Source organism: Danio rerio, chromosome 11 (genome assembly GCF_052040795.2).
Source record: "Danio rerio strain M-AB ecotype USA chromosome 11, GRCz13ab, whole genome shotgun sequence".
NCBI classification, from domain to species: Eukaryota; Metazoa; Chordata; class Actinopteri; order Cypriniformes; family Danionidae; genus Danio; species Danio rerio.
The window spans coordinates 25,840,362-25,863,054 of NC_141031.1; the positions used below are offsets into that span (position 1 = coordinate 25,840,362).

Genomic DNA, 22,693 nt, shown 5'->3' on the forward strand with positions numbered 1-22,693 from the left:
TACTGTTCTTCCACATTTGAGAAATATAAATCACAGGAACTTTTGATTTTTTTTCATGACTTTTTTATCTCCTTAGCATCAAGAAGCGTTTGTTGTCCATCTTCAATTAAAATAAAAATATATAATATAATGTTCAGGGCTGCACGGTGGCGCAGTGGGTAGCACCATCGCCTCACAGCAAGAAGGTTGCTGAATCAAGCCTCAGCTGGGTCAGTTGATGTTTCTGTGTGGAGTTTGCATGTTCTCCCCATGTTCACATGGGTTTCCTCCGGGTGCTCCGGTTTCTCCCAGTTCAAAGATATGCACTATAGTGTATGTGTGTGAATGAGTGTGTATGGATGTTTCCCAGTGATGGGTTGCAATTGGAAGGGCATCCACTGCATAAAACAAACACTGGCGGAAAAGTTGCCGGTTCATTCTGCTGTGGCAACCTCAGAGTGTAATAAAGGAACAAAGCCGAAAAAAATGAATGAATAAATATTATGTTCACAATCTAAATGAAAAAAATGTATTACTCAATATTTGAAAATATGGACTTATATGGTTCTTCGTCTCGAGGCATCTCAAATTTTCTAACTTTTAATGAAATATTTCATCAGAAGTATCATCAGTTAAAAACACTTGAGCTACTTAATATTTTTGTGGAAATTGTGATTCTTTTTCAGTATGCATTGACAAATAAAAAGAATTTAAAAGAACAGCATCCATTTTAAAAGCCAAAAAGGTAAGTAAATTAATAATAATAATAATAGTAATAATAATAAGAATTATTATTATTAGTATTATTATTATTATTATTAATATTGAAACACAATTGTAGCAAATAAGGTCTAAATATTAAAGATATATATATATATATATATATATATATATATATATATTTACTTATTTATTTATAAATTGCAACATTGAAATTGCAACAAAAAATGTGACAACTTTCCCAAAACTGCTGTTAAAAAAAAACAATAATATTCAAAGCATACGCAAAAAAATTTACAGAGATAGTTCACCTAAAAATGAAAATGTGCCCATCATTTACTCACACTTCCCTTGTTCAAAAGACGATTATTTGAAGAATACTAAACCAGTAGATATTAACATCATAGGACGGGGGAAAATACTCTGGAAATCAGTTTCTGATTCTTCAAAATATTCAAAGAAGCAGAAGAAACTCAGCGGTGGTGGATGAGTAAATGACACAATTTTCATTTTTGGGTGAACTATCCCTTTAAACCATAATGTTTCCATCATGATTTTCCAAAACCAACACTGAATACAAAAGCCACTGCTAGGGTAAACAGATTTGTTCACTTGAACTCTTGACTTCTTGCAGCAAATCACACCTTCCCCATGTGACAAGTACAAACAGGCTGTATTTAGCAGCCGCTGATTTAAACTTAACAAGCAACTGTTATCAAATTAGAAAGCACTTTCAGATCAGTGTGAGAACTGACACACAGAGGAGAACACAGTGAGAACGGGAGGTGTTGAAGAGGACCAGGATTACAGATATGACATGGTTGTTTATGTTGCTTGAAGCAGACATCCAAAAGTCAATCTGTTCTGCAAAATCACTTAAGTGAGTTTAACAATAAAAAGCTCTGTTCAAAAACTCAGTGAGCCATCTTTTGTTTCCATATACAACTGCTAAAGTACTGAAGACTATATATACTCTACTATATTGACCTTATTCTTCAATGCAGATTTGCACTTGTTTTTTGAGAGAAATGACTAGGAATAATACACTGTAGAAAACAGTCAAACTACTTGCTCTATAAACAAGTGTGTTCATGACTATACAGACATAGTGCAATAATATAATAAAAAAAATATAAACATCAAGCATCAGAACAAGCCGTTTTTTAAACATCTAAAAATAAATTTAAGTAAATAAGACCGGAAGTCTCAAGCCAAAAAGTTTCAAAGGGCTGCACCCTCTCGTACACAAAGAAAAAGGTCAATATAACAGAGATGACAGTATAACAAACAGCAATATGAAATGAATGAATTCAATTACCAACAAATGTATACACGCTTTCACTAAATATTATTGAACTATGATTATTAAATAGGTATTTTAAGCAGTGTGGATTTTGTTAGGAATTTTGTCTGCATAGACAACTGTAACAAAGCACTATTATACTAAAAAAAAATATTATAATTATATTTTTAAAAATTATATTGAAGTCGGTATTTCACTATTTGTAAAAAAAAAAAAAACTCAGTAGGCTTATATGTAGGTTGCCAGCAAATATTATTTTACTTAGAAATTGTCACAGTCACAAGCGATCCAGCCTGTGTAATTCGCTAAAAAACTACAAATCTATCGGTATATGGACTATAAAGCTCCAGTCATGCACCGCTCACACACACCTGTTCCGGATTATACTGATTGCACAAACTCACAGCTGGAAGATTGTCAAGTACTGATTACATGGACTTTAAAATCAGCACACACACTTTAGTGCCGAGTTATTAGTCCTTGAAAATCCTCCGGCTGTGAATGTCAGCTCTTTTACACACACTCATGCTATTAGGTGTAAAAATGCCACGATTCCATCTGCAATGCATTCACATATGCAGTTGAAATCAGAATTATTAGCCCCCCTGAAATATTAGCCCCCTGTTTATTTTTTCACAATTTCTGGTTAACAGAGAGCAGATTTGTTTAACACATTTCCAAACATAATAGTTTTAATAACTAATTTGTAATAACTGATTTATTTTATCTTTGCCATGATGACAGTAAATAATATTTTACTAAATGTTTTTTCAAGACACTTCTATACAGCTTAAATTGACATTTAAAGGCTTAACTAGGCTATTAGGTTAGCTAGACAGGTTAGGGTAATTAGGCAAGTTATTGTATAACGATGGTTTGTTCTGTAGACTATCGAAAAAAATATAGCTTAAAAGGGCTAATAATTTTGTCCCTAAAATAGTTTTTAAAGAATTAAAAACTGCTTTTATTCTAGCCGAAAATAAACAAATAAGACCTACTCCAGAAGAAGAAAATATTATCAGACATACTGTGAAAATTTATTTGCTCTGTTCAACAAAATTTGGGAAATATTTAAAAAGAAAAAAAAAATCAAAGGGGGGCTAATAATTCTGACTTCAACTGTATATATATATATATACAAATATGCATGATTTGACAATGGTGCTAACACAAATTCCTATATAACTAAAGATTTTACAAATGTTGTGAAAATTTACTTGTTTAATATATTCTAAATGGGTAGCAAATCACAAAAAAACTAGTGCTGGGCAAACTTTAATTGCAATTGATCGCATCCACAATAAGAGTTTGTTTTGATGCAATTTAGATGTGTATTTATATGAAAATGTTTAATTATATTTAGATATAAAAAATATGTTTATTCATTCATTCATTTATTTTATTTTCGGCTTAGTCCCTTTATTAATCTGGGGTCACCACAGCGGATTTAATCGCCAACTTATCCAGCATAGGTTTTATGCAGCGAATGCCCTTCCAGCTGCAACCCATCACTGGGAAACATCCATACAAACTCATTCACAGACATATACTATGAATAATTTTAGCTTAGCTTTAGTCATTGTCCTTGTCCTCAGCCCAATTGAACCTACAGCTTTAATAGTTTTGTTATGCTAAAATACTTCAGAAATAGCAATAGCAAGTTTAAGTTATCATTCATATTAATTGAATAAAAACATAAAATTATAAACAAATTCTACAAATAAACACTACAAATATGTAATACAAAAATACATTTACATCAAAATACATTTACAACTGTCCCCTTGTTTCTGTCAATCCTGTCACCTTTGCATTAAATTTAACATAAAGTTCGTGCAATACACCTTTGCGACTATAACTCGGTAGTGACATCATTTGACGGAGAAGAACCTGACATGGATCAAGGATGAGTTCTATCATTGAATTGTATGATTTTATGCTTGTTTTTGTATGATTTTTGGAGAAAGACAAGCTTAAGTGAGGCCCTGTCACGTTTTATAAGTGAAAATGTATAGGTAGAATGTGCCTTATATAATACACACATATATATTACGGCAAAACAAACTTTTACTTTGGATGCAATTAATTGCTATTAAACTTTGCCCAGCACTAAAAAAAAACATATCTGCAGTTTATTTTAATCATGGGAAATCACGGGTCGCTCACTTAGTTTTGGAACAAAGCATATCATAATTAGCATGTTGTATCAGTATCGAGTCTCTGTAATATTTGTTGCATCAAACCTCCTACCTGCTGATCAAGGTACTCCAGGTTCCTCTGAAGCTGCGCGTCTAAAATGTCCTCCTGATGTGTGTAATGAAGCAGCAGCAAAGCCCAGCGTGTCAGCAAACAGCACAAGCATCGCATGGGGAGACGGAGACAAACACATGCTAATCACACCATCGCTAATCACAGCAAAGCGAAGTGATTTCACAATAAAACTCATTAGAAGAGACAATTACACACACTCCATCATTCGCAAGCCAAGCTACTGTGATGCACATACAGATTATCAGTCCGATGATTATGTGATTTGGTAGTTCTTAGCTGACAAGACTGTAATTGACTTTTAGCATGCTAATGACATTCATGGATAGTTAAAAGTGTGGATTTCTTACCATTTTACTGTGGAGCGATGGGGACGCTGGGTAGTTATACTGGTACATTCCTTGGCTGTATGAGCGACGATCTCCAGGGAAATCATACTGAAAGAACAATTACACACTTATTTGTATATATAAATACATACTTTTTTTTTGTATAAATACATACACATGAACTGCTCAGGTGTGATTTTTTTCACACACTTCAACACAGAGCATAAAAATCTTGATAGTTCTGTGTGTTTGGTCTATCAAAACTGATCTTAATTTTGTATTTTCTATTGGATTCGAGTCAGGTGATTGGCTGGGCCATTCTAGAGCTTGATTTTTTTTTCTCTGAAAGCACTTGAGAGTTTCTTTGGATCATTTTCTTGCTGAAATGTCCATTCTGGTTTCATCTTCATCATCTCAATGACTTAGTTGTGGGACGGAAGCAGCTAATATAAATTTACAATGAGGAAGGGCAGAGGGTTGCTAAAGAACTTCTGAAAGACTTCAGCTGCTGTTTAGGTTTTCACTGCCTTTTTACCTCCCTTTCTTCATTTGTTCAATACTTTTATGCTGTGCCATTTTATTTAATACACATAAGTTAATTTATAAACTAATTAAATCTGTTTTATTTGCATATATAGATTTATTTGGTTGCTGTCAACATCTGTTGAAAATTTTAAGTCAACCACACCTTTAGAAATATGTTTTCTAAGAAAAATAATGACTTATTTTCATCACTGAATTTAAATATTCCAAAAGTTGCATCCCTTTTTTCATAAAAATGACATATTTTAAGTGACATACGGATTGCATTTTTTACAGTGTATATACAGTGCAATATAAATAATAAGTGTTGTAATGCTTAGATAAATTAAATACTGTTCTTCAGAAAGTTTAAATTATCCAAGATTCCTTCAATAATGTTTAATTTTCTAGCCTGGATCAAAAAATAAAATAAAATAACAGCTGTTTTCAGAATTGATAACACTTTAAGAAATGTCTATCAAGAACACAATTAAAAATGACTTTAATTACTTTAAAACAGTATTATTACATTATTTGTGCAAGTGGCATGTTCTCAGCCACAGAAAGTTCCAAAAACTAAATTCTGGATATGGAAGAGAAGGCTGTTTACTATGTCTTTTTATTTTTACAATGAAAATCCAAAAATCCTCATCTATATTGGCGTTTTTTTTTTTTTTTTCAGTATTTTAGAAAAACAATCTCTGTCAAGCCTAAAATGCATGATATGTGGCATGTGCATGTTTTGCTTGCAGTCTACCAATCAGAAAGCGATTGTGAATAGCCATGCTTCCATATTGAAAAGTTTGCATTTCAGTTTGCCTATAATGCAACTAAAAATTACCTAAAACCAAAACGGGTTCTTTTATATGTTGCATGTTGTTTGATCGAAGATACCAGGTGTAAACATAAAAAACTCAATGCATTTTAAAATTTAAAACTCCAATAATTGGTACCAATAATTTGACAGCACAATCAAAGTTAAAAGTCAAACAAAATGAAATAATTTCAAAATAATCATTCAACTGATATTCTCCAGTTCATTCATTCATTTTCTTTTTGGCTTAGTCCCTTTATTAATCTGGGGTTGCCAGAGTAGAAAGAACCGCCAAATTATCCAGCACATGTTTTATGCAGCGGATGCCCTTCCAGCAGGAACCCATCTCTGGGAAACATCCATACACACTCATTCACACTCATACACTACGGACAATTTAGCTTACCCAATTTACCTATACCGCATGTCTTTGGACTGTGGGGGAAACCGGAACACACGGAGGAAACCCACAAGAATGCAGGGAGAACATGCAATCTCCACACAGAAACGCCAACTGACCCAGATGATCCTCAAACCAGCAACCTTCTGGCTGTGAGGCGACAGCACTACCTACTGCGCCACTGCGTCGCCCTATTCTCCAGTTATTGTTGTCAAATATATGGACATATATATATATCGTCATATATACTGTAGGTGCTTTACCTTAGGTGAGCTCATCGATCTGCGGAGTCCATAGACAGAAGGATCAGCGTATATACCTTCGTCTCTGATTCGGGCCGGTCCTCGGTCAAACCTGGCGCTGGGGGATCGTGCAGGAGAGGCGAAGCTGTGTGGAGAGTACGGTCCTCCAGATGAGGATGAAGGAGAGCGTGGGACGGAGCGAGAGCGTGGCTGGATGGAGAGGCGTCTCATTGAGTTCTGTGCCGAGTCCAGCTGAGGGTAATAAGATGGAGCCTGAGGTCCCATCATCCACTGAGGGTCTCGCGGTTGACCGTATAGAGGCCCGTCCCGCAGTGATCGCCTTCTCTCTTCCACAGTCCAGCGAGGAGATGGTCGGTTGTATGCAGCCGACATGGAGCAGATGCTTTCAGGACGGACGCCAGGTGGGTAGAGTGGATATTCGTCCACATACGGAGCCCCGCCGTACACACCATAATAGTCCGCTGGCATGCCGCGGTTTACTGTGTAGTATCTGGATGGACTGAGAAAGAGTGGGAGTATAATTGATGAAATCTAAAAAAGAGCTTAAATCACACTTTTTCTTTCTTTTTCATTCTTTTATAGCCTGTTTTAACTCATTTCATGCGTTTTTATTCACTTTTATTATTTGTTTTTATATTCGTATATCTGTCTCTTTCATTCCTGTTTATGTAAAGCACTTTGAATTACCACTGTGTATGAAATGTGCTATATAAATAAACTTGCCCAGCTTTTCCTAATAATAATATTTTAATATTTAATATTATAACACTTAATAGTTTATAAGTTGATTTAGTTAATAAGACTAATAGTTAATTGTGTGTGGTTGGCAAGACTTTTTTAAACAAAAAAAATAAGTCAGCAAAAAAAGTAATACAGTAAACTATATAACAAAAAACAAATGTGTGTGTGTGTGTGTGTGTGTGTGTGTGTGTGTGTGTGTGTGTGTGTGTGTGTGTGTGTGTGTGTGTGTGTGTGTGTGTGTGTGTGTTTCTGACTATTAATTCATACTGCAGATGTCAATGACTACCAGTTACCAGCATTCTTTAAAATATCTGCCTTTGTGTTTAACAGAAAAAATAAACTCAGAAATGTGTGGAACCACTTGTGAATGAGTAAATGGCAAGCCAATTAAATGTTTTAGGTAAAAGTGTTATAGAACTTCAGTAATATAAGTAAGGAATATCTGAAGACAGTCTGCTTAATTACAGTACAATAAAATACTGCACACTGGAGGTGGTACCAGAATCAATTATTCACTTTATACTACTATTACCACACCTTGTGACATTTTCAGAGTTTTCAAAAAATTAAGTTTTGTTTAGATTCTATTTTTGACTTTGGAAATAACTGAAAGCATTAAGCATGGTTATATTAACTGTAATGTGGTCACTTAAAATTGTAAGGCAACTTGCTGCAGAGCTTTTTCAGTTGACTCAACTTAAATCAAGTCAAGTGCAGTACTTGGGATAAAACTAGAGTCAATTCAAAAAGGCTGTGAGGAAGCATGTGTGTGTGTATTACAATTTTTAAGTTGAATCAACTTTTTATTTTTACAGTGCTTGGTCTAATTCAGCTGTGTGTGTAAAGTAAAAAATAAAAGCACACCAAAGCCTGTTCATCAGCCAATCAGAATCGGGCAGCCCCATAGTATAATAATTAACAGTCCTGGTAAGAGGAGAAGAATAACATTCATGATGAATCTCTAGAGCTCACCTGCGTCCGTCATCCTGAGCCACCAATGCCCGCCGCTGGTTGACCCACTGCTGCAGCTGTGTCATGGAGCTCTTTCTCTGGGCAAGTCTTTCTGGTGCCGTCCTGGGCACAAAACCCCTGCGCATTACCACATTCTCATCCATTGGCTCCCGCATATCCCGCACGTTCTCTTGGGACTGGTATCTGGAACCATTGGGAGGACCGTAGTTTCCCCAGCCATTAGGATGATGGGGCCCCAGGCCTCCTTTCTCTCCCATCCTGCTGTCTGTATTTGGGGTAACCGGTGTCACTGGGGTGCTGGGTGTGGTGTCTCTGGTCTCTAAACCGTTGAGTTCGTGTTTGACTGGCTCGTGGAGGTCTGGACACTGGCCGTTGTTCTCTGCGTGTGATTTGGGCTCGAGGCGTTTGGCTACCATGTCGTTTTGGTCTGCTGCAGGGATGGGGTTCGATTTACTTCTGCAGGACAGCAGGAGAGAGAAAGACAAAACATTTGTGAGACACTGCCATAAAACAGAGTGGTGTCTTTGATCTGCTTGATGAAGGGTAGCCATAACTGTTGAATTCAAAGGAGCAGTTTTAAAGATGCATTATTGAATTCCATCTTTGATATTTGTTCAGGTGTTACTTTGTGTGCACTTTCATTTAGCTCTGCTTTCACTAGAAGAATCATGCTTTTGAGATGCCGTCCAAACATGTTTTTCTGTCTGAAAGAATGTTCTCTATGGGTAAAAAGCTAACATTTTGCTACAATTTGATTTATATTTGTAGATGTATTTTACTTTTGTAACCAATTCTGAAAATGTATGTTCATAATGTCATCAAACACAAAAACAAAACAAACAAGACACATCAAATCAAAGTAACTAATTACTTAATTATGAATGCATTACTATGAATAACAATTAAATTCTATAAAAACAGCTATTGTTTTTTTTATTGCTACTGCTACTACTACAATAAACTTACAACACAAAGATGTATGCACACTATAAACAACTCAAAATCACAGAACTTGCAGAGAAAAAGTTTGCATTTATTTCTTAGTTTATAAATTCAAGAATTATTACTGTAATACTGCTGAATTGTGAGCTATTTCATAATAATAAATGTTACATACAAAACAACAATAGTAATGAGGATAATGATTATTATAATTACTAATTACTATTATTCATAGGGATTTTATTAGGTGATTAGATGCACTTTTGGGTATTTGTGTTTGTTGTAAACTGGTCACATAAGCAATGGTCAATAATGACTTGTCCAATATCATTAAAGGGGTAGTTTACCCAAAAATGAAAATCTACTTATGGCTGCATCCAAAATCACCCCTATACCCTCAAACAGTTCCCTTTTTCAGGGAACAGCTTTATAGTGGTGTCAAAAACCACTATAGTGGACATTATAAATTGCACTCAATTAATCCTACAATGTAAAGTAATAACAAGTCTACAACCCATGTACACTGAACAGCTTGAAAAGCCCCATACTGCACTGTTAGAATTTATGCGCTGAATGAATTTCCGCATCTGACCTCAAGATGGCATCTAAAGCACAATCCTATCGGTGTGTGGTTAAAATTTTTTTTAAAAATAATAATAAAATAAAATAAAATTAAATTAAATTAGGTTAATAAAGTAACGTTTGTACTGTATACATGACAGAAATGAAAAGTCTTAGTTTAATTATTTATAGATAGCTCGCTAAGTATTAAATAACTATAACAGGGTCTGAGCAAGAAGTTGAAAATCTAATTTGAGAGATTTATCATCCAGCAAATCTCAAAAACGGGCATCACTTCCAGTACACTGAGTGGTCGACTTCACTTCCTCATTTCATTCACTCGTTCAAGTAAACTAATGTAAGGAATAATGAATGATGGTAAAGGGGGAGATTTAAGATACAGCACATCTCTACTCATTTACTCATTCTTATGTAATCTATTGAACAGTGTTGTAAACATGACACTGACATGCACAATAGGATTTGCAAAAATACTATAGCTGTCAATTGCTCTATTCTTCTTTAGAGTGTAACAAAATAAAGAAACACAAACAGGTTTGAAACAAGTGGAGGCTGAGTAAATGATGACAGAATCCATTTGAGCCCAATTATTCCATTTTTTTCATGTCAAGCCTTTTATACATGCAAAAACCAGGTTCTGTGTGTGTAAGTATGTATATAGTATGTACTATATAATATATAATTTGAGCATCAATATTGCTATGTTTGTATCTGCAATAGTCACATTGCATAATACATCATAAACATAATACTAAATAATACATTTTTGATTATTTTTACTTACTTTTCAAATTTATACCAATTATTTGTACATACTGATGGCGATGTTATTTTGATTGTTCAATTTCTGTACTTGAATATTGTTGGACTACCAATAAAACAATAAAATAACTTTTTTAATTTAATTATAAAAGTATATATAATTATTTTTAATTATAATTTATGCATTTGCACTACATAGAAAATGACTTGATCATCCCAGTTGATATTGTGGCAAAATGAGTTTTATCATAAATGTGTGTACTGTATGTGTGCATGCGTGTGTACCTGGGTGTAGTTGGGATGTGGACCCTTGCAGCCTCACTCATGGCTTGGATCCACTCCTCCTGCTCTTTCTGGCTGTCTGCACTGAAGTAATAAGTACGAGTTCCTGCGTGCTCAACCTGCAAACAGAACGCAATACTGCCCTTTAAATCCTCACTTTCCTCTTCCTCCTCCTCCTCTTCCTCTGTTTCGCACCACACCTGCAACAGAAAGAAAGAGAGAAAGAGAAAATTATGCACTGTCCTCCAGTCATTCTCATTGTGCAAGTGTGTGTAGCTGTAAACCTGATACCACACGAACAACAGAGCATGCAAAGCACCCAGCAGAGCTCATGCAAAACATTGCACAGGTAAAACAGCCTGAATTATTTTTGTCATAATAGTAGGTTATTAATTACTTTTTGCCATCATTTACTCACTCTCAGGGAAAAAAAATAAATACATTTGTCCATCCATTGAAAAGTCTGTTTCCCCTAATGACACTTATGAAGCTCAAAAAAATGATCCATATACAGCGAGTGGTTTATTCCAAATCTGCCGATTTGACACAATGTCTTTTTATAATGAACAGATTTAATTTAGACTTTAATTGGCATATACTTTGTAAACATTGCAGCATTCAAATTATTACATATTAGATCCAATGAGATTCAATTGTGTCTGTCACATGGCATGTTTTGTCACATGGCTTCTGAAAGAACCAATAAGGTTTGTTCTGGTATGTAATTCTGGTGTGTTTGAGCTTCTTTTTATGTTCAAGTTTTGTTGCCATGAAATATTTCTTTAAAACATATATGTTTGGTTTTTATGAACATTTTGAAGCATCAAACATCAATTTTGGGTGAACAGACTTCAACAAGAGACTGAAATAACTATTTTAACAACAAATATCTTCATTTTGAAGATGAATGTCATGAGGGTGAGTAAACAATGGATTTTATTTCGGGGTGAATAAACTTATACAACATATTTTGTTTTGATACAACTTAAAGGGATAGTTCACCCAGGTGAAAAAGAAGTGCTCTTAAATATATATTACAAATGTACATGAAATGTAGATAGTATGTTTAAAGTACAATTGGCACAAATAACATACTAAAAGGGCATTCTAAATGTGTTGGTTTGCATATTAATGTATTTATTATAAAGTATACTACAAGTGCATTGGTAAAAAATATGCATAATTGCACTTTTAAAACATATGATAGAACTCAATTATGAACTATTCATACATTAATGCATTTACAGAGAACACACTAATTTTATTCTTTCTTAAAGTATGTTTTATGTGTACTTTGTATAAGAGCATTGTGAAATGGTGCCAATTTGAGTGTTTTAAGTATATGCATGTTATTTTTTTAGACATAACGAAACATATTTTAAATGCAAATGCAAGCTGCAAATGAGCATGTGCTCAAGCCTGTATTTTAAAATATTTTACTTCACACTGTTGTACAATGTGCATTGTCAATTGAAAAAGTAGAAAATTACAGTTTTCAAGCATTCAAAAACTGTGCAGTTATTTGTGTTTGTATTGTACTTTTACAGCATACTTTTATATCAAATACATTGTTCTGAATGATTTTGTTAATTATTGTTAAAATAAAGTAGGTCTTGTAATACTCTGCAAATGTATAGTAAGTATAGTAATAACAGTTACTGTGAAGCTTAAAATATTTTTCTACTAGGCTTAAAAAATTTCTCCACTGAGCTTAAACAAAACTTTAACCAGTTTTAAAACGCACTTCAGCTGTGCCTAAATTATACTTCATCTGAACTTAAAGTATCCTTCAACTGGGCTTATATTATACTTTAATTGGTTTTAAAATGCACGGCAGCTGGGCTAAAAATACACTTAATCTGAACTTAAAATATATTTCATCTGTGTTTAAAATATACTTTAACTGTGTTTCAAATGTGTCATTTAAATGTACTTTAAATAAAATACACTTTAATTGAACTTAAAGTATGTCTATTTTAACACAACATATTTCAAATAGCTTAAAGTTAATCTTAAGTATATATAAAATAACAATTAATATGTTTAAAAATAACACATGTAATATTCACTTATAGTATAGTACAATTAAAATATGATAATTACGTCCAAAAAAGTACAACTTAAGAACTTTTTTTCACCTGGGTATTTACTATTTTTGTACCTTTAGGCAGATCCAAACCTTTATTCTTTAATCTGTTGAACGAAGAAAGCTGAAAATCAGTATCCATAATCTTTCATAGTAGCAAAACAACTACGATGGAAGTCAATTAGAACCAGTTTTCAGCTTTCTCCAAATTATCTTCTTTGTGTTCAACAGAAAAAGGTAAAAAGTAAAATAAGTTTTGGAACGAGTGAAGTGTGAGTAAATGACAACGTTTTTGGTGAACTCTCCAATTAAGGTCTTTTTTAAGAAAGTGCAATCAAATAAATCAGTCATGCAATGTCTTATTTTTTATTTAAAGTCCATGAATATACCGGGGAACATCTGTGCAAGATTTAATATAATAAATGTTGTCTAGGACATGCAGATTAGATTCAGAAATATAATAACTAAATGTACAAATATAATTAAATCATTAACTGATCTAAAATGACCTATGGATTTACTTTATTTAATGATTGATTATCAATTTAGACAAATGTATGCAGGCATTTAAAGATACTTATTTACTTCTGTCCCCATTATTCATGCTCATGTTAGAAACGCAGACAGGTGAATCTGATCTTGTCATGCAGATGCAGGAGCAAAGAGAGGTGCTCGGAAATACCTACTAAATGTGGCTCAACGACACAATGGAGAAAAGTCACTCAGGGGCCCTCAGAGATATTGGAAACAGAGGAGAAAACACTATATAAGGATGACTAATGGACATGTTTATAGTAAAAGAGTGATCATAGTGTGTATTAATATTCTGGGGAAAAATAGCAGTTAGTATAAATGTGACTTTGCTCAGTGATTTATTATATTAAAAAATAGTATGAAGCCTGAAAATGTAAAACCTTTGCGTGAATACAGCTAGACAGAATAACCGGTTTGAAAAAACACTGCAGTAAAACAAATTCACCACACGGGGGCAATAGAGAACAGTATAGTGTAATCTGTGAGCAAGTGTTGACTGTTTTGTTTCAGTGTAAACAGCTACAAAGAAATTATTAAACAAAAGTTTATTTTATTGTTAACTACTTAATATCAATTATATATATATATATATATATATATATATATATATATATATATATATATATATATATATATTACAATGTAAAAATGCATTATTATTATTATAAATAATAATAATATTAATAAAATACATCCTTGTAAAATCAAATTCTTATCAATTATATTACTGTATTCATGTATACTGTATTATATCATATGACATAACCTAAAACAAAGGCAGATAAACTACTAGTAGACATTATAACAACAAAATATATACAAAAATTACTTTAGCAACATTTTCAGCACCAACATTTAAAATACATGGTGACCTTTTGTCATTTCAAAGGCATTTATTGCTAATAAGCTGATGACACAACCTCTTATTACTAAAACAGTCACCAACGTTTGATGAAACATACAGGGTGTGTTTTTAAATGATGAAACATGACACTGACTGGAAGCTATAATAACCTGACCATAAAAATATAATGTTGTAATTAAGCATTTTCCCCAGTGCCAATCCTTTCAATTAGCCCTTTAAACAATGACAAACTCCACTACTAGTCATTGCAGGGCGTGCCAACTACAGTTTCATACCATTTAATAGTTAACTGTTTCATAGGACAGTTAGTTAATTGACAAGACAAAACCTGTTGAGCAGGGCTTGTTTATGCTACTATACAATAATTTACAGTACAAATGTACATATATGTGACCCTAGACCACAGTCTTATGTTGGTAGGAAAAGCCAAAAATATACTGTATGAGTCAAAATTATCGACAAAATAAACATTTATTTTTTTTATTAACAAGTGTTCTGCTTCATTTTCAAAGATGGCCAAAGGAGCTCAGATGCACTGCAAAAATCACCAAAAACTCACAACACAGACTGCAATGGAAATGTGTTAGGGGACCCCAAAAAGTTAAAAAATAAAAATATATAAAACCAACTGCTTTCTGTTTAACTGTTGTCTGAGACATGAGAGGTGAGTTTTTTTATTCTTTTATCTTCTTGGTTATTTGTTGTTTAAATATTTTAGCTCTAATAATCTGATGAATTTAACTGACGTTAAATGAAACATAAGTCGGGTTTGTCACTTTTGTTGTCCCCAAAAATATTTATATTGTGGGAATTTGTGTGCATTTGTGTTGTCAAATTGATGAAGATGTTTTCTTAGGTTTTTTTTTATGTTTTTTTTTTCAATATGTAATTTTTCTTAACTTATAGCAAATTTGAGTATTTTCAGTTTTCATTTTCATTTTCATTTTTGGCATTACATTGTCTTAATCTTTGATTTAAATTGTTTTATGTTAAAAATGTAACTTAGTCTAACAAAGTGATTTAATGGACATTTTTGTTAGTTTGAAACCAAATACATAGAAAAAAAATAATAAATCATTCATTCATTCATTTTCCTTTGGCTTAATCCCTTTATTCATCAGGAGTTGCCACAATGAAATGAACAGCCAACTTATCCAGCATATGTTTTAGCATATGTTTAGTATTTTACGTTTTGTCAGTTTAGTTTTGTTTCTTACAGGACCAACCCAGATAATATATCAGATCAAAGTACTAAAGAGCTCAAATTCTATTTTAAACTTTTCGAATTAAAAAAGTTGTTAGAGTACAGACAAAGTCCCTTTAAGGCAAATCATTTCACTCGGCAGCCATCTTTGAAACACCTCTCTGGCAGTATGATCAGGCACTCTGTCTAAATGGGAAAACATCAAATTCTTAAAAACTGCTTGCCAAGTTTACAATTGAATTTCATATCAGGAATCACCAATGAAATTAAACAACTCTCTCTGTCTCTCTGTAGTTTAATTTATACACATCCAAATCACACAAAATCTGAAGATACTCACATCTAGTGACTGCCTCCTCTACTAGAGGGCGGGATTTATTCGCCATATAGGGATTAATGATTATTCGTTACACTTTTCCCAATTCAAAAACATACGAGTGACATGTCTTGTACAAATCATGGTAATAATGCAGTCATAGAGCACTAACAAAAAGTATCAGATTGAAACTCAGTATCAGCAGACACTCAATGTTAAATTACTCATATTTTACCCCCCACCCCTAAAAGAAAAAAAAATCAGGACATCCTTAATAAGATCACTCATTTCCTGTCTACTCACTGCTTTTTGTTTGCATGCTTTAAATTCTTCTGAAACTGATAGGATCATGTGTGTCACTCGAAATAGAGGACAAAAACTAAAGTTTGCCTTAAGTTTTGCCGCTTGCATTGTGGAAGTTTACAGAAATCTGGCACAAAATCTGTCGCAAGTCCTTCTTGTACCTTTGTACCTGCCAAAAGAGAGCCTTGTTTAGTTTGATTGAACCTCTCCCTGAGGAAACTGTCAAACCCTCCTGCGCTATTGATTCATTTCAGGGCTTGGCAAGAATCTGTGCTTACTGTTTGCATTTGATTTTATAGTGAAGCCATTGTTCCTGTGCACGCGGGTTATTACTAAAAGGCTCTGAGCTGGCATTTTTATAGATGTGTTTAACTTTAACACAGTATTTAAACCTTCATTATAGTTTAACCAAGCTTCAAATGCATCTTTAAAGGGATAGTTCACCTAAAATTGAAATGTACTCTTTGTTTTCTCGCAGTCATTTACTGTACTCTCTATTTACTTTAATTAAATTGTTCCAAACCTTTCAAACACAAAAAAAATTGGAATCAGGTAGCCATTGACTTACATAAAAGAAAAGAAAAACAAACTGGTATGATAGTTATTGGTTCCCAGTTTTCCAAATAATAATAATTTATATATTTTTATAATAAATAAATAAATAAATTAATAAATAAATAAATTCAGCTAAAGTAAACCACAGTATTAAACACAGACTTTTGGATATATTACTATTGTGCTGAACAGATGGAAAAAATGAAAGATGGGTACAGAATTTGTATTTTTGTGTGAACTGTGCCTTTAAGGAAAGAAATCAAGTGCAGCAGTCAGAGGTGTTAGGCAGAATGTAAAAGGTATTTGACACTGTTTTGTGAGGAAGCATGACCAAGTCAAGTGTGTTAAACTGAAGTGACATGATTTATTTGGTGCTAATTTGTCAAGCTGTCACTAATAGAATGATTCTCAGAGTTAATATTATAATGTGAAGAGGTAATGTTAAGCTCATAGGTTTTCTGTCACGATATGGGGGTGGTGAAGGAGGCGAGGACCCAAATGCAGGGAATGAAGAGTTTAATGAAAAATAAAACAAAAACAAAACTCAAATCTCCCCATGTGGGGAAAAAAACAACATTATATTACACACACAACTAGACAAGATCTGGAACTTTTCAAGACAATACTTTAAACCGCTGTTGTAGAAAAGAAATCAGCAACAGGGAAGGGAACAATCAATAACGGACCAGCACAGAACAGAGCACACTAGGAGAATAAATAGGAAAGACAAACCAATAAACAGACAGGCGGACAGGTGAAAATAATAATTACAAACAAGGTAACAAGGTGGGTGGGACAAGACAATAGACGGGAGAGCGCATGACACAGAAAGACAATACAAGCCATGCGCTCACATAACACAACACTGAAGCACACGACAAAAGCACGTGACCACAATGTAAACACCGAGCCACGTGCTTTGACAAAAGACGCAAGACACGAGCACACGATGAATGAAAACTCACCATGCGCTCACATATGCAGCATGCATGCTTCATCCCAGCGCCGACCAAAACCGAAACCAACAAGACTGAGATGCTGGGAATGAAACACCATGTTGCTGACAGACGGAAACACAAACACGAGTACAAGAGCGCACGCGTCTGAGGGACGCAGAGCGCGCGCGCGGCCGCGTCAAGCAGGAGCGCGCACCCTCTGCGTACACCCACGACGGCGCGCGCGCACACAGAGACAGAAACAGGACCAGACACGAGTAGTGTCCGAGATCTGCCACCAAAACAAGAATTTACAAGATCAGAGTGGCAGAACCCTGACACTACCCCCCCCCCCAAAAGGGACGCCACCTGGCGTCCCTAAAGGGAACATCCAACAAGGTACAAGACAGACAAGAAACACCACAAGACAACAAAACAGGCAACATCAACAAACACAAGACAGGGAGGTGAACAGGCAAGACATGAAGGGGGGGAGGGAGGGGAGCCAAGTCAGACCCAACAAGACAAACAAGGGAGGGATGGGAGGGCAAAACCAGGGAGGATCAGGAGGGACAGTCCAGGGTGGGGACAGCAGGTCAGGGGCCCCGGCAAGGAACCAGGGTGGAGCCGGAGGGTCAGTCCAGGGTGGGAGAGGGGCACACCAAGGTGGAGCAGGAGGAACAATCCAGGGACAATCTATCAGAGGAGACAAGGCAGGAGGTCGGTGGGGAGCCGGCTGGGCTAGAAGCGGCTGGGCTGCAGCCGGCAGGGCTGGAGACCAGAGGGGAGCCGGCAGGGCTGGAGACCAGAGGGGAGCCGGCAGGGCTGGAGACCAGAGGGGAGCCGGCAGGGCAGGAGACCAGAGGGGAGCCGGCAGGGCAGGAGACCAGAGGGGAGCCGGCAGGGCAGGAGACCAGAGGGGAGCCGGCAGGGCAGGAGACCAGAGGGGAGCCGGCAGGGCAGGAGACCAGAGGGGAGCCGGCAGGGCAGGAGACCAGAGGGGAGCCGGCAGGGCAGGAGACCAGAGGGGAGCCGGCAGGGCAGGAGACCAGAGGGGAGCCGGCAGGGCAGGAGACCAGAGGGGAGCCGGCAGGGCAAGGCGCCGGGCTGGGACCGGCAGGGCAGGGAGCCGAGCTGGCGCCGGCAGGGCAAGACGTCTGGGTGGCGCCGGCAGGGCAAGACGTCTGGGTGGCGCCGGCAGGGCAAGACGTCTGGGTGGCGCCGGCAGGGCAGGGAGCCGAGCTGGGACCGGCTGGGCGAGACGTCTGGGTGGCGCCGGCAGGGCGAGACGTCTGGGTGGCGCCGGCAGGGCGAGACGTCTGGGTGGCGCCGGCAGGGCAAGGAGCCGGGCTGGGGCCAGCTGGGCAAGACGTCTGGGTGGCACCGGCAGGGCAAGACGTCTGGGTGGCGCCGGCAGGGCAAGGAGCCGGGCTGGTGCCGGCAGGGCTAGACGTCTGGTTGATGCCGGCAGGGCAAGGAGCCGGGCTGGGGCGGGCAGGACGAGACGTCTGGGTGGTGCCGGCAGGGCGAGACGTCTGGGTGGCGCCGGCAGGGCTAGACGTCTGGGTGGCGCCGGCAGGGCAAGGAGCCGGACTGGGACCGGCACTGAGCTGCGCTCAGGGGCTGGAGCCGACACTGGAGGGCGCTCTGGGGCTGGAGCCGACACTGGAGGGCGCTCTGGGGCTGGAGCCGACACTGGAGGGCGCTCTGGGGCTGGAGCCGACACTGGAGGGCGCTCTGGGGCTGGAGCCGACACTGGAGGGCGCTCTGGGGCTGGAGCCGACACTGGAGGGCGCTCTGGGGCTGGAGCCGACACTGGAGGGCCCTCTGGGGCTGGAGCCGACACTGGAGGGTGCTCTGGGACTGGAGCCGACACTGCAGCAGAGGTCTTCCTCTTTAACCTCCGCTTCTGAGTGCGGGTCAGCCCTTGAGGGCTGGATATGGGCTGGGAGGCGGCGCTGGTGGTGGTGCGAGGAATCCTCTCCTCCTGAAGGATCCCTTTCTCCTGCTGCTGAACCATGTGATCAATAAACTGCTTGTATGACCAGCTCACCATTCTCTGGATCTGCAGAGGAAGAAGGGGCTTGTCCAGAGCAAAATTAAGGTGGGTCATAAGCAGCCAGTCATTCAAATTCAGACCCTCAGCTGCCATGCGGAATTTCTCCGCAAACTCCTCCAAGTTTGAGCCACGTTGCTGCAGTGACTGCAAAAGCAGCCACTTGGAAACACGGCTAGCGAAGGAGCCATCTTCATTCCGCTGGGTCCTCATTATGGCTGGTCCGTTCTGTCACGATATGGGGGTGGTGAAGGAGGCGAGGACCCAAATGCAGGGAATGAAGAGTTTAATGAAAAATAAAACAAAAACAAAACTCAAATCTCCCCATGTGGGGAAAAAAACAACATTATATTACACACACAACTAGACAAGATCTGGAACTTTTCAAGACAATACTTTAAACCGCTGTTGTAGAAAAGAAATCAGCAACAGGGAAGGGAACAATCAATAACGGACCAGCATAGAACAGAGCACACTAGGAGAATAAATAGGAAAGACAAACCAATAAACAGACAGGCGGACAGGTGAAAATAATAATTACAAACAAGGTAACAAGGTGGGTGGGACAAGACAATAGACGGGAGAGCGCATGACACAGAAAGACAATACAAGCCATGCGCTCACATAACACAACACTGAAGCACACGACAAAAGCACGTGACCACAATGTAAACACCGAGCCACGTGCTTTGACAAAAGACGCAAGACACGAGCACACGATGAATGAAAACACTCACCATGCGCTCACATATGCAGCATGCATGCTTCATCCCAGCGCCGACCAAAACCGAAACCAACAAGACTGAGACGCTGGGAATGAAACACCATGCTGCTGACAGACGGAAACACAAACACGAGTACAAGAGCGCACGCGTCTGAGGGACGCAGAGCGCGCGCGCGGCCGCGTCAAGCAGGAGCGCGCACCCTCTGCGTACACCCACGACGGCGCGCGCGCACACAGAGACAGAAACAGGACCAGACACGAGTAGTGTCCGAGATCTGCCACCAAAACAAGAATTTACAAGATCAGAGTGGCAGAACCCTGACATTTTCTACATGAGCAGTCAGTTATAATATAATAGTTTAGTCGTGGGATGCTGTTATTCAGAGATATTTGACTACTAAATGACTTACTGTTAAAGACTGTTCAGTCAGAGTTTTTGGGAGAGCAGTGTGATAAACTTTAATGCACCATCCTCTTAAAGAGACAGTTCACTCATATTTCATTTATTCAACATTTATTGAGTCAACATTTATTCAATTGCACCAATGTGTTTATTTAAAAAAAAATCATTTAATAAATGTGAATTTAAATAATAAATCATTCATTCATTCATTTTATTTTCAGCTGAGTCACTTAGTTAAGGGGTCGCCACAGCAGAGTGAACTGTCTTTAAATAATAATATGTGATAAAATATATTAAATTTAATTAAACTAAATTGATTAAAATGTTATGAAATACACAATAACGGAAATGAAATTAAATATTTTAAATAAAGACGTAAAAATATCGTTTTAATAAAAGTATGTTTTTTAAAGCTAAACATAAAATAAAATAATCTCATCTCTATGTTCCACAAAAGAAAAACAACATGTTTGGAACGACACAAGACAAAGTAAATGTTGACATAATTATCATATTTTGGTGAACTATCACATTACATAGAGCTTTTTGCAGCATAAACCGGTTTCGGTGATACTGCAGTGCTTGTAGATCATTTTCTCAAAGATGCACTGAAGCTGCCAGAATATACACACATTCTGAACTCACAGTATAGTGTTACACATCAGACTGATCTGTCCTTACAAACAACCTCTTAACTAACGCAGTACTTTACTACATTAAAGTAACAAGCACGGGTGACTCTTTTTCTTCCGCATAATTCTGGAAGAAGAAATGACCTCTCTTTCACAGTATGTCAGAGCAGGACTATATTTAGTCAAGCCTTAATTATGACCTATTTGTGAATGCCTGTCTTCGCTGGTCTGAGAAGTGAAACATCTCACATAAAATAATAAAAAGTACAAAAAGAAATGGAAAAAGTAATAATATTTTGTATAAAACATTTAAAAGTTAAAAAGTTAATATGATAAAAAATAAAATATTCAAATGATAAAATACATTTTAATTAAATAATAAGAATGTAAAATATGAGAAAATATTCAGAAGACACTGATGTCTTATAAAATCACTTTGATTTTTGGTCACACTTTACAATAAGGTTCATTAGTTAATGTTAATTAATGCATTTACTAACATGAACAAACAATGAACAATACATTTACTACAGTATATATTCATGTTAGTTAAAGTTAAAGTTAATGAAAATACAGTTGTTCATAGTTAGTACATGTTAACTCATGGTGCATTAACTAATGTAAACAAGCATGGACTTGGATGTTAATAATGCATTAGTAAATGTTCAATTATGATTAATAAATGCTGTACATGTGTTGTTCATGATTAGTTCATGTTAGTAAATGCATTAACTAATGAACCTTATTGTAAAGTGTTACCTGATTTTTAGTGTTTACAATAACAGTGAAATAATAAAATGTGTCAATTTTTTTTTTTATTAAATATATTAAGATTAAAGAAAAACATTAAATACAAACTAATATGTAATAAAATTGTCATTAAATGTAATTTAATTCCAGTCAGGTTAAATAAAATTTACCAAAGTATCTCAGACAGATGCATCAGTTGAATGCTCATTGCTCAGCTGAAAAAGCTACACTTTTGCACTGAATGTAGGATTGCCTGAGGTACAGGAATTTTGGAAAGAGGTGGCTATGTTCGTTTTTTAAATGATATCTAAGACTGCCCATGAAACCGGAAATGTTTATTTTGGGAATTACTTATGAGATTTTGCCATGATTATTGCCACAGCCGCACTCGTAAACTTATTGACATACAGTAATCAGCATATATATATATACACCCCTCACAAATCTATCT

At 36.8% G+C, this 22,693-nt stretch overlaps 1 protein-coding gene across 54 annotated transcripts in view; it reads right to left on the reverse strand.

Moving 5' to 3' along the window:
* Positions 1–22,693, reverse strand: part of plekha6 (pleckstrin homology domain containing A6) — a 183,450-nt gene that overhangs the window by 29,958 nt on the left and 130,799 nt on the right. For 16 of the 54 annotated variants that reach the window (XM_087272675.1, XM_087272683.1, XM_087272677.1 and 13 more), the window contains 5 exon segments: positions 10,883–10,998; positions 8,312–8,767; positions 6,599–7,097; positions 4,621–4,707; positions 4,253–4,306 (listed from right to left, as the gene is read on the reverse strand). In XM_087272675.1, coding sequence (XP_087128801.1) covers positions 4,253–4,306; positions 4,621–4,707; positions 6,599–7,097; positions 8,312–8,767; positions 10,883–10,998 — 1,212 coding nt within the window. 54 annotated transcript variants of the gene reach the window in all.